The sequence below is a fragment of the Mastacembelus armatus genome, unplaced genomic scaffold (assembly GCF_900324485.2).
Source record: "Mastacembelus armatus unplaced genomic scaffold, fMasArm1.2, whole genome shotgun sequence".
In the NCBI taxonomy this organism is placed as follows: Eukaryota; Metazoa; Chordata; class Actinopteri; order Synbranchiformes; family Mastacembelidae; genus Mastacembelus; species Mastacembelus armatus.
The window spans coordinates 1,543,852-1,559,776 of record NW_022872940.1 but is presented as its reverse complement, the minus strand read 5'-3'; the positions used below and the strand labels follow the sequence as shown (position 1 = coordinate 1,559,776).

Here is a 15,925-nt window from a genome sequence, read left to right as displayed (position 1 = left end):
TCATGACAGTCTGTAGGATTCACCCCGTGTCTCAGTTTTTCAGTTATTAAATATAAACTCTCAAATAAATCAGAGTCCAGGAGTTTAGAAGGATTAGAGGTCAAAGCCTTGGCAGTCATTGGTGATTATTCGGTAACAGTTTGAAAAGGGTTCTAAAGATTCTGGAGACTTTCACCTTTACCTGATGCTTACCTGTAGAAATGAGCTTTGATCCGCTCTTTGATCAGCCAGAGAGGATGATGGGATTGGTTGTGCAGGTTCCGGCCGACCATAGCCAAGATCTTTGGTGTCACATTTGTGAAATCATCACGGGGATAGGATTGGCCCAACACTTCCACAGAGTTCTGACCAATCACAGACTGTAAAGCAGAGCGATCTGTGCTGAAGCGTCTATATAACACAGTGCTCCCATTGGCCAAAAGTAATCGGCAGCCGCAATTTAGCAGAGGGCAGGCCAGGGGCTGTAGGAGGGGAAGGGCCGAGAAAAGGGGGCTGCTGCTGACTCTCATTATAATTAGTCCATTGAGCTGGAAAGACAACAGACAGACAGTAGAAGATTATTAGCATGTGTTTGCATGTTTGAAAGACAGACACAGAGGAGGCATAAAAAAACAGAGAACTCTACCTGCATGAAACACACAGAGAATGGAAGCTTTTACAAAAACAAAAAAAAAAAAACACATAGCCAAGCCTATAGAAATATCTTGGGAAAGGAAAAATTATAGTTAAAAATAATAATGTCGAACACTCTTCTGTCTTGTGCAGAATTGGTCCATGAAACTGTAAAACATAGGCATGACAAATGACAAATAATTCAACCCCAAAACGAACTCTGTGTTCAATAGTAATGGTATTTCTCTGTTTTGATGGAAATTCTGATTGGCATCAGTGAGCTGTCAGGGTTTCGATGGATTTATGTGAAGTGATTACACACCTAACCCTCAGAAAATTAAGCTTAAAGCATAAACATATCCTTCAAGATGTTATACATGCATGTAGTGCGAGTGACAAGCGAACAAATGCGCGGGCAGTGTAGACAGCTGGATAGAGTAAAATAAGAGCATGTCAGTTGTGTGTCTATAACGGCTGAACCACTTGCAGTGCAGACAGTTGTACTGAAGGTTTACCAGTTAATTTATGTGATGATTTACACTAACTTTGGGCAAAGAGTGTCTGCTCTATAAATGAACAGGATGAGATGCTCAGGTGTTTAGAACAGGTCCGATAAGACATGGGGTTCTGATATCCATGCTGATTGCCCTCCTTTGGAGGTTTTCTGGATGCAACTCTATTGTTTATTGTTATACCTGAAAATATCTGAATGCTGTGTTGTACTGTAGAATATTTGGCAAATATGACATGAACCTATAAGCACATATCTACTGTATGTTAGGTATGCTTTTTTTCAAGGCTGTTAACATTGTAGGTCCACAAGACAAACAATGCAACATGTGGCACACCTATCACGAATTAAACTTCTGAAATCATTGTTTTAAAGGTGAGCTGGCATGTAAAATGTACGTTTTGTCATTTAGTACTTTTCTCTGATGTGGACCTAAATTTACTTGCAGTCATATTTTTCTAGCTTCCACGGTGCTGTAGATCTCCTTATTATCACTTCATGAAGTTGTTTTGGGGTTAGGAAACACTTTTTCCAACAACATACAAAACAACAATATCATGTGTTTGCAGAGTCCACCTAATGGAAGTCCAACTTGTTTTTGGTCACATCCAACCCCTGTGGGCTACCTGGCTCTTTAGCTGCTAAATACTCCATTATATTCACTAGCTAGTGTCTAACTGTGTCTGTCTGCTCTTTGCTGCTGGGCAGTTTTGGCACAGACATCCTTCTACAGTTGACAATACAGAGGGAAACAAGCAGGAGGTGAATTAGAGTCAGTCATAAAAACACCAGGCCCAGGCCAGCTTCTTAGCAGAGGTCAGATGAGGTGGGAGCTCGAGCTGCCAACAAGCATGCACGCACACACGCACGCACAAATGCATACACAAATAATTTTCTCATAAACATAATTATACTAATGAACAAATATCATAAACAGCAAAGGTTAAAATAAGACAGTGAGCAAAGTCAGCTTTCTGTCGCTCTCCATCCTTTTCCATCCTTTGACAGATAAGACCAGTGCCCTTTTATCTGCCCCCCTAAAATATTTGTGTACACACACACACACACACACACACACACACACACACACACACACACACACACACACACAGGGAACATCCCTGAAGAAGACAAAGGGTGTTGCATTGCAGTGGCATTGCAGCAAAACGTATCATAGTTCCTAAATCTATGATGCCGTTATCTCTGCTCTGACGCTGGTGTCATTTTACACTGGACTGGACAGGGCAAGGCTCAGGTCACACACACGCAAACATGCACACACAGTACAAATCTGTTTCTTGGGGAGAGGTCAATCTCAAGGTCATTTGACTTTAACAGCAATGTATTGCTTTGTGGTGACAAAGCGTAAATAGCACAGCAGACAGTACAGTGCTGTTGGACAGAATGAACAACAAATTCAACATGTCTCGTAAAGCAAAAGCTGTGAAATCAAATTCTTCGGGTGAGGAGCATTTACGTGTTCAGTAAAGGTCATGGCAGCTCAACCTTAATTTATCTTGTGTACAAAGTTCATAATTTGTCCGAAGGCAGGCATGCAATAAAAGGTCACATAAAGACCAAATTAGACAAAGATCTTCTCTGCAGATCATTAATGTGTTAAGTGGGTTCCCACAGTGTGTTACAGTAGAGCCATGTCACTTTGCCTGAAACAAAGACCACCCCCAGTAAGCTCATAAAAATTAATATACTTTTATTAGGTAAAACACTGCCCATAAGGAAATAAGAAAAGAGGCACCATTTGGCACAGCAAAGATCACACTGTACGGCTGTTTAATAGAAGTACTGCTTATTATAAAACAAGTTCAAACTAGGGATGCAAATTATTAATTCATTATTCATACTTGGTTGGCCTAATTAATTAATTGATTGATTGATAAGTGGCGATTTTCCTGAGCATCTAAATTTCCCTCAGTCTCTAAGAGCTGCTTATATACTGAATAAAAAATCCTTAATGATTTATGGATACACTACAGACAATGGCATTTATGTAGCATAGCAAAATTAATTCTGCATATAAATTAAATATGTCGACTACCTCAACACGAAAGGAATGTGCACTGACTCGTGTTGCACGTGAAACATTAGCAACATAAACTCTGAATAGAAAGCTAAACAAAATATCATTTATCTTTAGCCTACCTAATGTTCTCTTTTGTTTGTCTTGTTGTTAAATGCACGGTAGAATTGATGTCTGACATATTCACAGTGTGGCCACTTAAACGACTGTGAGGCGGCAGGAGTGAAAAGTCATCGCAAAGTCTTACCATTATACTTCTTTTTTCCTTCTAATAAACTGAGTCGAAAATAATTTCACACATTTTTTTTTAGATGGTTTGGCGACACAAGAGGACAGCATCTACCCACAATGCAAAGGGTATCACCAACAGAGCATTGTAAGAGTGCCCCATCTGGAAATACAGGGAATGACATCAGCTGTTGCCCTTTCGTTCATCCATCTTTCTGAGGAACCAGAGTTTTGTCACCTAGCCCAGATTAGAAAAAGTAAGGCTTGTCCAGAGCTGGGAGGGGAACCAGAACCATCTTGACCAATAGAGCCCGGTCAGGAACAGCCTAAACAATTACATGCAGCTGTCTCCCCCTAATGATATGAAGATTTGGGTGCTGGTTCACGGATGTGGAACATCACCTCTAACAGGGAGGGAGATGGAGCTGTTGTGGGTTGTCAAGGGGTAGACAACTCTGTCTGGTGTTTACCTCCATGCACAACACTGGATCAAGCCCCTGCTTTTACTTCTGTGGATACTCTGTATCTGAACAGATCAATTTCAAATAAAAAGATAAAGCCCTGGCTTGGCTGTTTCAGCAATCATTGTGTTTGTATTCTACTGTTTCACAAAGATGAGGTTTTAGAAATCATTGAATTATCTTGTGACATGGAGTAATGTTTTGGGCTCCATTAGTTTATTAAAACTGAAATCTATTTTAAGATTATCATATCATCCAAGTTATAGCTACTACAATTAAAATCAAATTTTCTTCTCATTAAACTCCACTCAGTAATAAATAATGACAAAGTGAAAACATTTCAGGAATTTTTGTAAATTTATTAAAAAGGAAAAATTGAATTATGAAGTATTCAGACCCTTTGTAACAACACATGAAAATTAACTCAGACGCCTCCCATTTCTCTTGAACTCACTGGTTTACAATGAGAAAGGCTCAGACATGAAAGTAGCTAAATTTCACCAGAACTGGGTCACTAATAAAGGCAAGTCCTGAGTGTTAATTGGCTTCAGTTTCCAAGCTACACCTTCAAAACTGCATCAAAATAATTCAATATTAGGAGGGGATGTGTGATTATGCTCCATAGCATTTCTGCAAAATGTGATATAGCAGTGAGAATGGTGCCATACCAATCAATACAAATTTATCTTTGTAATGTAACTTATCATTCATTTATTGGTTTTTCATGTAACATTTTCATGCTTTTCTCATGAAAAATAATTACATAATACAAACTCTAACATCAGATTAAACAACACTGTTCCATCTTTATTCAGTATCTAAACAGCGTTTTGTGGCTTGCACACTGCCAGGACAGAGAGTACTTCTGATATGTCAAAAAGGCATTATCTGACCCAGAGAAATGTACTCTGCAGAGCAGAAATTGCTTTAGTAGAACTGGCAGCTTAGAGTTACACAGTACCCTTGGGCTTTTGACACACAAAAAAAACAATCGAAACATCTATTTGGTTGCTTCCATATGCTATAACAACTGTTGCTGTGTCCCAATTGTCTGAGAACCACACCTGGACCAGTTATTCATGAAAATCAACAACAAAACCTTGACATTGCTAATAAAACACCAATAAATTACAGTTAGGTCATAATCTTTAGTATCAAAGTGAAGATAAATGTATAAACCTTAATGCGGTACAATTCTCATTATTCTTCTGTTCTTTGTCGAGAAGTTACAAGGCATTATGATCATTATTGTATAGATAATTAAAAATCCTTATTGTGAAATACCTTGAAAACTTTAACCAACCAGCATCGTTACTGCTTATTTTCTAATTCATCTTATCAAAATATGTAAGAATTAGCACATTTTATCTCGAAGGCCAATAAATTCCCAAAATTTGTAGATCAGTGTCTTTGCTAGAATGTTTCTACACCTGTACTGGAGTACACCTGTGAAATGTAAATGGAATTGAATAGACCCTTAGTAATAACAGGTGAAATTTGGCTTAGGCACCTCCCATTTCTCTTTATCATTGCTGAGATGGTGTATATAGAAGGCCTCACAGCTGACATGCATATCTGAGCAAAAATCGAGCCATGAAGTTAAAGCAACTGCTTGCAGAGCTCAGACTGTTGAGAGGCACAGAGCTGAGGAAGGCTACAAAAATTTTCTGCTGCACTGAAGGTTCCCACAAGCACAGTGGCCTCCATAATAGTCAAATGGAAGAGGTTTGGCAAGACCAGGCCTCACACCTGACCAAACTGATCAATCGTGGGAGAAGATCCTTAGTCACAGAGGTGACCAAGTATCCCATCATCATACTGACTGACTGACAAGAAGACAGTAAAGTGATCACTGCACACATGTAACACAAAGTTCCAGAAGGACAACCACTGCTGCCCTCTACTGATCTGGGATATAGGCAGAGAGGCTAAATGGAAGCCTTTCCTCAGTGCAAAACACATGGAAGCTGCTTGGAGTTTGCAAAAAAGCACCTGAAGGACTCTCGGGCCAGGAGGAACAAGACTCTCTGGTCTGATAAAACCAAGATTGAACTGGTTGGCCTCAATTATAAACGTTATGCAAGGCACTTCTCATCAGCTGCCCAATACCTAACCTGGGAATGGTTGTCCACCAACAGTCCCCATCCAACTTGACTGAGCTTGAGAGTATTTGCAGAAAATCTGGCCAATGATTTAAAAAAAAAAAAAAAAAACACATTACAGTCAAAAACTAATTTTAATGTGTGTAGCCACAGTTCAACACAAAGTAACAGCTGTAGTTCAATAGATGCTCTAAGAATAATTGCAGCTGTGCAGCTGTCACCCTGCAGTGGCAAACTCGCTGCAGCAAAGAGAAATGTCAGCTGGTTTGGAAAAGGTGAAAAGGCCCTTTATCCTAAATGATCACAAAAGGTTATGTGACATTTTAAGACAAAATGCATCTCGACCTGAAGTTGATGTATTTTACCTTCAAATGAATTAAAGGCTCAGACTACTTTAGAAGACTTAGCTGCAAAAAAAAAAAAAAAAATCAGCATCTTTATTTCCATAATTTTGCTCACTCTGAAGGAAGTGGACTGGGTGGCTAAAATATTTCCCCTTGCTTGTCTCCAACTTGGCTTCACATCTTTTTTTTCCGACCTTCTTTCTAGCATGTGATTATCACCATATGTCTGTAACCATGGCACCCAATAGCACCACACATAAAACATATGGACGCCTACGCACACGGATACACATGAAGAATAAATTCACACAGTCTATGTAATAAACTGCAGGGACCTGGGCAGAGCAGGACTTAACACAGGCACAGAGATGATTTGAAATATGCCAATCTGGATTAATGTTTTATTTGCTATATCTTCAAGTAGCTTGAAAAATTTCAACTTGCGCATAGGAAATTAAACACATTGTACTCGGCCAGATATTTTTGTCCATTCTCATTCCCAAAGCATCAAATATTGATGTTTTGTTCAGTAACATTTCATCTGACACAGACGTGAAAGGGTACCCGTGATGTCTGCTGCATGACTGGAGACATGCTCCACATGCTCTTTAACTGACCAGTATTTTGGCCCAAACCACAATCTTTTACTAAACCTGTACACATCGTTTCAGTGCATGAAGCCAAGCAGTTATAAATGATTTAACGTTTTAAAGGATTTCAGAAACACATCAGACCAAAACACAGCTGACATCCAAGTCTAAATGGCCTATAGCTGCAAGGAAATGGTTTTCTTCAGGTACAGGTACAGTCCACTGACACTCTGCACTACTGTACCCCAGCCCCTCATCTCTGATGCTCTCACTTTTTCTATGGCACCACCATGAGTTGACATTTGTGATTTTGAGTAAAAAAATCCTTATATTTTTTGGATGGATGGCTGGGAAATTCAGTTCAGATATTCAGCAGATGAACTGTAATAACTTTTGTGACTGTGACTTTCAAACTAGCACCATTAGCAGTTTAAAATACAGTACCAATTTTACTGGATGCATAATTTTAAATAAGTTAAACTGTAATAAGTTTAAACTTAAAACTAATCTAAAAAAAAAAAAAAAATCTCAGTGTTGTCGTCACTTTATGCTTTGGGAATTTCACTTATTTTACATTATGTCTAAGGTCCTAAAGTCACTAACAGCAGGCAACAGAACCCCAAGTACTGAAGAGGACAACGGTCACAGAAGTCTGTCTGAAACCCCAAATGTCAGAACAGTGACAGAAAAAACAAAAAAACAGCTGAAGGAAACTAGACATTTTTGAAGAGGAATTGATGACATGGAATTTTTAAACATAGTCATGAACTGAGCAAAACAAAATATTAAATGAGATCAAACTTTAATGAAGCCGGTGGGGGAGTCACTGCTGTTTGGCTCGGTGAAACACTTCACACATTTCTTTTTTTTAATGTTTGAAGATGCAGCTGGGGCCAGAAGAGGCACAAAGCTGCCAACTTTAGTACACCACAGATGTCAGACCTTTCCCCTATTTTAACCTTTTAACTCGACAACTATAGTGACGTGGTAACTTGATTTATGACAAAAACACAAAATGGCACCTGTGTGATGTCTGCTGAACACTGCAGTTCTCCGTGTGATAAAATGTAACATGCAAGACAATAATCTAACAATTTGCCTGTTTTTAAGGAGATATTAATTTGATAATCAGTTCATCATTTCAGTTGTTTAATTGGGCAAAAATAAATATCTAATGTCTTAAATGTGTACTATAGATTATTATATGTGTTACAGCAATATAATTTGAATAAAGTTTAATTCTGCTAACATAAAATAGGGCATCCCTAGACATTTACAAGCTGTAAATACATTTGACTTTCTGCTTAAATATTTGTAGAGCTACAGCGAATAATAAAATGATCAACAGAAACTTATATGTGACCATTTTGCTAATCAATTCAACCTTTGCCAAACTTGTCATGGTTACAGATTTAAAATAAGGGAATTTGGTGCCTCTCCCTGTTAACATTACTGTAAATGTTTTGGACGCTTAGTTGGGTGAAACATTTATTTAGATCATTGGCAGCTGTCAGAAATTGTAATTTTTCATTGTTTTCCAAGACCTAATGATTCATCAGTTAAGAAAATAGAACAGACAAAAACACTATTGTTATGTTTGTGCACTAAATGATTATTTCAATTGAAAATACAGTATAATCTGTAATGAATAAATAATTGTGAGCTGCAGCCCTAATTGGAACAGCATTTGTATATCTGTCCTGCAGCTGTTGCTAGCCACAACGCAGTGGATATTTGTTGATGACCCAATATAGCATTAGCTAGCTGCAAAAGTAATGACAATTGCTCATAAAGGTTTTCCTATTTTAATGTTCTCATACTGCAGGTCATATTCAACACCACTTTCATTAAGCACATTATGCTTGAGTCACTTAAAAGCAAAAATATATAAACAACATGAAAAACAGATTAATGTGTATCAGAAACAGATAAAATGTGCATCTATGCATGCAGCACTGAAACATGATTCATCATGTGCGAAAGTTGCTGAGAGAATCCCTTATTTGGTTGCCAAGAAGTTGTTCTGACTAACCAATGTGGCAGCCGCCAACAGTGAAGCTGTGATGTGACTTCTTACGCTGCCAGCTGAATAAAGGTGGCAACAGAGATGTCGCCAAGGACAAGCTGAAGCCTGCGGTCCAAAAACACCCACCACACATCAAAAAAATAGAGAAACAAACTTAGAAATGTTTCACATAGTGAAACGAAGCTCAAAGCCTCAGCACTGTTCCTGTACAGACGTGGCAAAAACTCAAGACGGCTGGAAATACAATGCTTCGGATGAATACAGTGGTTGCCAAGGTTACAGTGTCGCATTACACGCATACGCAGGTGCACATTATGAAACGCGTCAGTCAGACACGAGCGTCAGCACCTGACAAGTGACATGTCGCACATGCTACACAAAGATATAAAGCGTGCAGACAGAGGCATGCACACGCACAGGCCATTTCCAGCAGCAGTTTTAGTGCAGAGGGATTCATTCAGCCTGTAAAAATGGACACGTTGATAGATAGAGGTGATAAATTACATACTGCAGAGAGAGAGAGAGAGAGAGAGAGAGGGAGGCGTGGATAGGCCTATAGAGAAACACCGTAGAAAGAGTGTGAGTGTGTAAAGATGGCTGCAGGATAGTGGTACAGATGAATGGCACCAGAGTGGACACACATGAAAACATTAACAATTTTTGAAGCCATACTGAAAGGGAGTTTATACTGTCCCCACTTTGCCTCCTACTGCAGTGATCTACAAACATAAGGGTGTGTGCTGATTCTACTAGACTAATTTAAGATGGTTTAAAACCTTATTAGACACCTCTGGATCAATTTTAAGACCTATTTTACATCCATACTATTAAAAGTACAAAGGATATGAGTGTCAATCAAGTGTTTAAATACAATGTAAATGAATTACTTTGCAAATAATTCTTGGACAGCACCTTGGCTTTTAATGTATATAGAAATCCAAAACCTGTCCACACTTTTGAGTTGGTGCAATGCAGTGCCAATGATCTTTTGGCTTTGAGAAGAACTAGTTATGGGGTTAGACACCCAATACCGGCTGAGAAGAAGAAGCCGTTCAGAGGTTGCAGAGCTGGAGAAAAGCTAAAGGCTAAGCCGGGGAGCAGTTGGGGGTTCGGTGCCTTGCTCAAGGGTCTCAGCTCAGTCGTGGTATTGAAGGTGGAGAGAGCTGTCTATTCACTCCGCCCCGCCGACAAGAGAACATACAGACAAGTCCCTATCCATTAGGCCGCGACTCCTTCTCTCTAGGATTCAATGTTGAATCCGGCTGAATGATGGAACTCAAAATCTGCCAATTCACCTCATATATAGAAAAGCCCATGGCATAGATTCCGCTGAATGCTGTGTGAGAGAGATGTGACAGTAGACCAGGTATAACAACAAGCAGAAGTGCATTACAATATTCATTCATCTGTGTTAAGTAATGTTAAACACTGCACCAACATTGGGGTGGGGGAAGATGAAGCACTGTCCCCCTCTCATTTCTTGGTTGCCTTAATGCCGACACTCACTTCAAACTTTGTTTCAGCTGCAAACTTTATTACCTGCAGCTTTAAGTCGGCAGTATAGCTCTTTCTTTTGGACGGCATTTTCACACTAGGAATTTAGGAGTTTAGCATGAACATAAACGTTTTTACTTTTTCAGCAGTACAATATTATCTTCAATTGAGCCAAGAGTGTCATCTAATGCTAGTGACTACTCGACAAAATTACTGTATATATACTCACACATAAGTCCCTTTGCTGTATAAGTCACAGGACAAGCCAGAGGAGTGAAAAAAGTGAAACTTATAGGCCAGAAAATATGGTATGTACCACAGGAGTTCTCACACCTTTGTCACCATTATTGTTTATATTCCACTGCAGGCACTAGCAGCAATGGGGTGTGATGTCATCCATGAAAAGGTTAGAGATTAGAGAACCTTGTCTGGGACATTAAAACCATCTGCAGACAGGAAAAAGTTCTGTTCTGGTTTAATGCTAAAAAAGTTTAAATAGCCTCTTCCCCCTAACTTCAACAACGGACTGAACTCACTAGAAATGTGTTGCTTCAATCACTAAAAACACTGAACAGTGAACACATTTGTCATCACAGAGTAATTGTAAAAGTGAGTTACAAATATACTTGGATCGACGTGATTACAATGTCAGCAATGCAACTTTCTCAAATTAAAAATACACAAGAGCAAAAATGACTCAGGAACTCCATAATGTGTCACACCTCAAAGACTCACAGTGAGAGGAAGCTATAAACAAGCTGTCATGGTTCCCACAGTGAACACATGCCATGATGATCACGACTCTGTGTAAACTTGTATCACTCATGCTGTGGGGACATAAATCTGTTTATATGCTCACTTTGTGGGGACCCAGTTTTCCTCAGAAACAAAAAGGACGCACTCAATTTTAGAGTGAAGAGGTGGTTTAAGATGAGGGAAAAGTGTGGTAGATTAAATGAATTAAATGTAAGCGAATGTAATTTCTTCTGAAGTGATGGGAACTCAACACGACTCTTGTTTTTATGTCTGTAATTGACACAGTGTATGCAAAACTCACACATCACACAAACAGGTGGCCTCTCTGTCGTTTGCTTTCTCTCCTGCTCTCTCTCTCTAGCTCTCTGCTGGAGTGTCAGTGTCACTTGCCCCCTCCCATCAAAGGGAGTTCCTCTCTGGCACAATGACCACTTCCTCCAGCTCACGCCTCGCTTCCTGTTCACGACACCACTCGTCTGCCAACACGGATGGTTACAACATCCGACACCTGCCTCTTGCTCTCTGTGGTTTTATTTTAATGAATGAATAATAAAAGGTGTCAAATAATGGCGTGCTAACACTGTTCATGAGTAATACTGCACACTACTCACCCTAAAAGGTCCGGTCCACAAACATGGAGGGCGTGGAGTTTATCGAAGACCACTCCCCTGTGGGCGAGATGCAGGGGGTCGATAATGGTGTGCACTTCCGGAGCAGACATAGCTCTTAGATGAGTGCGGAGTTTAACTCTGTGAATATGGTTCTGCTGACATCAAGCTGAAACTCACGGCTGTATGTGTGCTTAGAGATATCTAGATGTGACGAAGACATGCTAATGTGTTTGATTAACATTAGTAAAGGTTTTCACATTCAACGTCCTGGTGCTGAGGAACCTCTATAATTCCACACAACTATGTGCTAATATATTCAAAACAAAAAATGGTTAGCAGCCTAATACACTGTACTTTATACATGTTGTGTATGGAGTCATAAAGTAAGATAGTGGCAATATGTGTGTGTGTGTGGTTAGGCTGCAGGGCAGCCAAGCTGCAGCAAGATATATAGTCACTGTGGTCAATATGATGGGCTGATACTGTGGCGTTCATTTAAAACAGTGTGTTCAGGAACGAGCCCACATCCATCTTCACTGCCGGCACCTCCACAGCATCGCCCTGCATCTCTTTATTTCTCCTGCCTCCCTAGTTTGTTTTAAAAGGCCATAAAATCAGTGTCCTACACCCTAAATCTGCCTCACTGCTCCTCATTCCTTTTCCTGCTCTCTTCCTCCTCTACTGCCATTTTTTACTTCATGCTCATCTTGTTTTTCTGCAGAACAACTCTAGTTTTCTCCTCTGAATGTTATTTGCCCCTCATATGTCTCTCTTTTATTTCTCCTTTTCTCTGTGGTCGAAAAAAAGATAGGTAATAAGTACTTCACACCAGGATGATTTCCTTCCTAGGGCACTGTACACGTCAACCGCAGAATATTTCAAAGGGAAGTATCATTGCTTTTAACTCTGCTTCATTCATTAAGCAATTTTCAGAAGTACTTCAACAATTAATCAATTTGATAACAAAAGTAACAGCTAGTTGCAGCATTAAAGATTAAACCAGTGGATTTTGTTTGTTTGCTTTGGATTGTGACATTTTAATTAGAAAACAGTGTGAGAGTGCTTGTCAAGTTTCAGATGTCTGTCCACCAATGAGACATTTTCGCACTAAACGTCTCACATAGTTTTCATTTAAATAACCCCTACCACATCATCTACCATTCATATCTTCCCCTCTTACTTCTCTCACCTTTTTCTTTACCTCCCTCCTCCATCTCACTTCACCTTTCTCAATCCTGCCTATTTGTCCTCCTTCTCTTATTCCCTCCATAATAAAGTCACAGCTGTGGATATTATTGTTTGAAGATGCAGGTAGCTTTTTAACAAGCTGCATTAGATCAAACCTGCACAGGCTGCACGTAAAAAAAGTATTTTTTAAAAAGATATACAATAGATGAGAGTAGGCAAGACAGGAAAGAAAGGGATGACAGAAAACAAAGAGAGGATAGGAAAAGAGAGGAAACCAAGAGAGGAAACAAGGAGAAGAGATAGAGACAAGGGAAGAAACAAGGTGAAAAAGAAGAAAGGAAATAAGGTAATGAGAGGAATTAAGAGAGCAAAGAAGGAGAAGAGATAGGAAAGGAACAAGGGGATGAAACAACAGAGGAGAGGAGAAGTAGAGGAGATGAAAGGAAAAAGCAGTATAGGAGAGAGAAAGCAAGGAGAGGAGACGAGAATATACAAGAAGAAATGAGAGGAGAGGCTAAAGGAGACAAAGGAAAGGAGATGAGAGGAAACAAGGGGAGGAGATGAGAAAATAAGGGGAGAGGAAACAAGTAGATAAGGAGAACAACAAGGAGGAGAAAAGGAAAGGGTAAAGGAGAGGAGTGTATGAAATTATAAAAGAGGAGAGAGACTTTATGGATGACGAAAAAAAACTGCAGAGGCTGCAGGGCTACACTCATACACCCACTTTGTTTTCCCATCACCATCTCTCTCACACGTGTGCACGCACGCACGCAGTTAAACAATTGAGCTAATGTCCAGACAAAGACAAATTTCCGCAAATCCGTACTGTACATGAAATACACACAGTAAAATGTAGAGTGGCAATCACACACACATTTGTCCAGCATGTGATTATCAACACACACACACACACACACACGTCATCACCCTAAAATTCAATGATTTACACCTGCAAGGAAGGCCGTGTCTTGCACAGGTTTTGGTCCCCAGAATATTAGTCAAACCTACAGACTGTAAATAAAGATGAACGACACATCACCACTTACTGCCAGTGAATATTTGGATGGCCATCTTGCTTTTGAGATCTTGCTTTTGAGATGCAACCTGACTCTGCATAATAGTGACCAGAGGTGTCCTAGAGGTGTCAAGCTACCAATCAAAGCCGTTAGTCATCTGGCCAAAAATGTTCTGTCTCACTATCAAACTAAAATGTGTCCAAACAGCAACTGAAAAACGTGCACTTGCAGACAGCCACAGTAGCTGCAGCTTTGTGGCCTTTAGTCTCCACCATTATGTTTGTTTCTACTCTACAGTCTGTTATCCCTACAGAAACTCTCTTATGACAGGATGACACAAAAAAGGTGTCTTCTCAGTAGCCATATAAACTTTTTTTTGTCTCTATCACTTCAATTAAACAACACAGCAAAAAACACCAGACTCGAATACACAAAACCCTGTCTGAAATCAGGAATTGATCAAAAAAATTAAGATTAAAAAAATGTTTCAACATGACAAAAAATCTAAGTCAATTTCAGTTCATTGAAATTTGATGCTTCGTTTTTTGTTATGTAGTTGAGTTGTTCCACTGAAGACATGGGTGACAGAGGAAGGGGCCTAGGCAACGGACTGTGAATGGTGAAAACAACAGACATAAACCAGTCACAGAAGGAGATCAAAGTTACAAGTCTAGGTGGACAGTCAACACAAGAGACCATATGTGAAGAGAGTGAACAGAGGTTTACATTTTCCTCCAAAACTGACCGAAACTTCATCCTGACTCGAAATTAACTTTTTTTACATGGTAGTACTGGTGATCCAAACTTTACAAAGTTAGGAGCGCCATCAAAAATTTAGTAGCACCAAATGAATGATGAACATACAGTACTCTGCAGAAGTTTTAGGCACTTTCAATGATTTAGATTCCTATCACACAACAAGAAGCAACCCATTGTGCAGGACAACAAGCCGATAAAGATTCCACTAGAGTTCATGAAAAACAATTTTTAGAGACAAGAAGAACAAGGAGCCCTGCTGCAGATGGTCTGATCCCCACAGAGCCTTGATCTGGGCAGTGTGCAGTCACTCCCAGAAACACTGGGACAGCCTGAATCTACAGAAGAACTGCAGCAGCTTCTCCACGGTGCTGCAAAGTACCAGGAGAAACTGTGTGCAGGTCAAACCAAAGAGAACTGCTGTTTGTTTAAGAGCAAATGGGGGGTGCTGCAAATGCTGATTAGATTTAGGTTTGGGTCCTCTTACTGTACTTTGTGTAAAGTTAGTTCAAAAATGAAAAGCTATTTATGTAATTTATTAAAAGTAAATTTAGTGTAATTTTAGTGCCTCAAACTTTTGCCCAGTACTGTATATTTAACATATTTCCTTTATTGAAAATAAAGCCACTCTGACTTTGGCACTATCAAAGGACGCATGCAGTGATACCAGTGAAAACAATGACGCAACCGTTCTTTCTTTATAGGCACACATCAGCGCCACACAGAAGAGCTTTCTCTACCACTCTGCCAGCCAAAAAAATTGGTCACATGATGACAATTATTTGCACTCCCACATGTGCTACCAAATATATTTTGCTGTCACACACTGACTTAATTTTGGTCGCAATTTCGAGACCTGTTCATTATTCTGAGCACTCTCAGTAACTGCCCCAACGAATGCTGTTTAATTTAATTTCCCTAAATCTCTACAACGGCCGCAGCCAAAGCAAAGTTAACACCATCTATAGAGTCGTCATAGCCTTTTTACAGGAAATACAGTTGGTTAGAAAAAAGTTTTATTTAATTTTAATAAAAACGAGCAAAAGTCATCCACTGGTGAGGGGCACAAGATGTGGCTGAGAGCTACAGATATGATAAAAGTCTTTGCTGAGAATGTGAAGTTGCTACTTTCAGGTCAAAAATGAACAGGCAAACTTCCCACTTGAACCTGTCATGTTATCACAGTGGTGAT

The 15,925-nt window shown here is 39.6% G+C and overlaps 1 protein-coding gene across 5 annotated transcripts in view; it reads right to left on the bottom strand.

The window, feature by feature from the left end:
• The window catches only part of fars2 (phenylalanyl-tRNA synthetase 2, mitochondrial), a 186,469-nt gene that overhangs the window by 142,837 nt on the left and 27,707 nt on the right, over positions 1–15,925 (bottom strand). For 4 of the 5 annotated variants that reach the window (XM_026329525.1, XM_026329521.1, XM_026329524.1 and 1 more), the window contains one exon: positions 193–527. In XM_026329525.1, coding sequence (XP_026185310.1) covers positions 193–509 — 317 coding nt within the window. In that variant the 5' untranslated portion in view covers positions 510–527. Of the gene's footprint in view, positions 1–192; positions 528–11,773; positions 11,831–15,925 lie in introns of those variants that run through there. The other variant, XM_026329522.1, reaches the window with a different exon arrangement.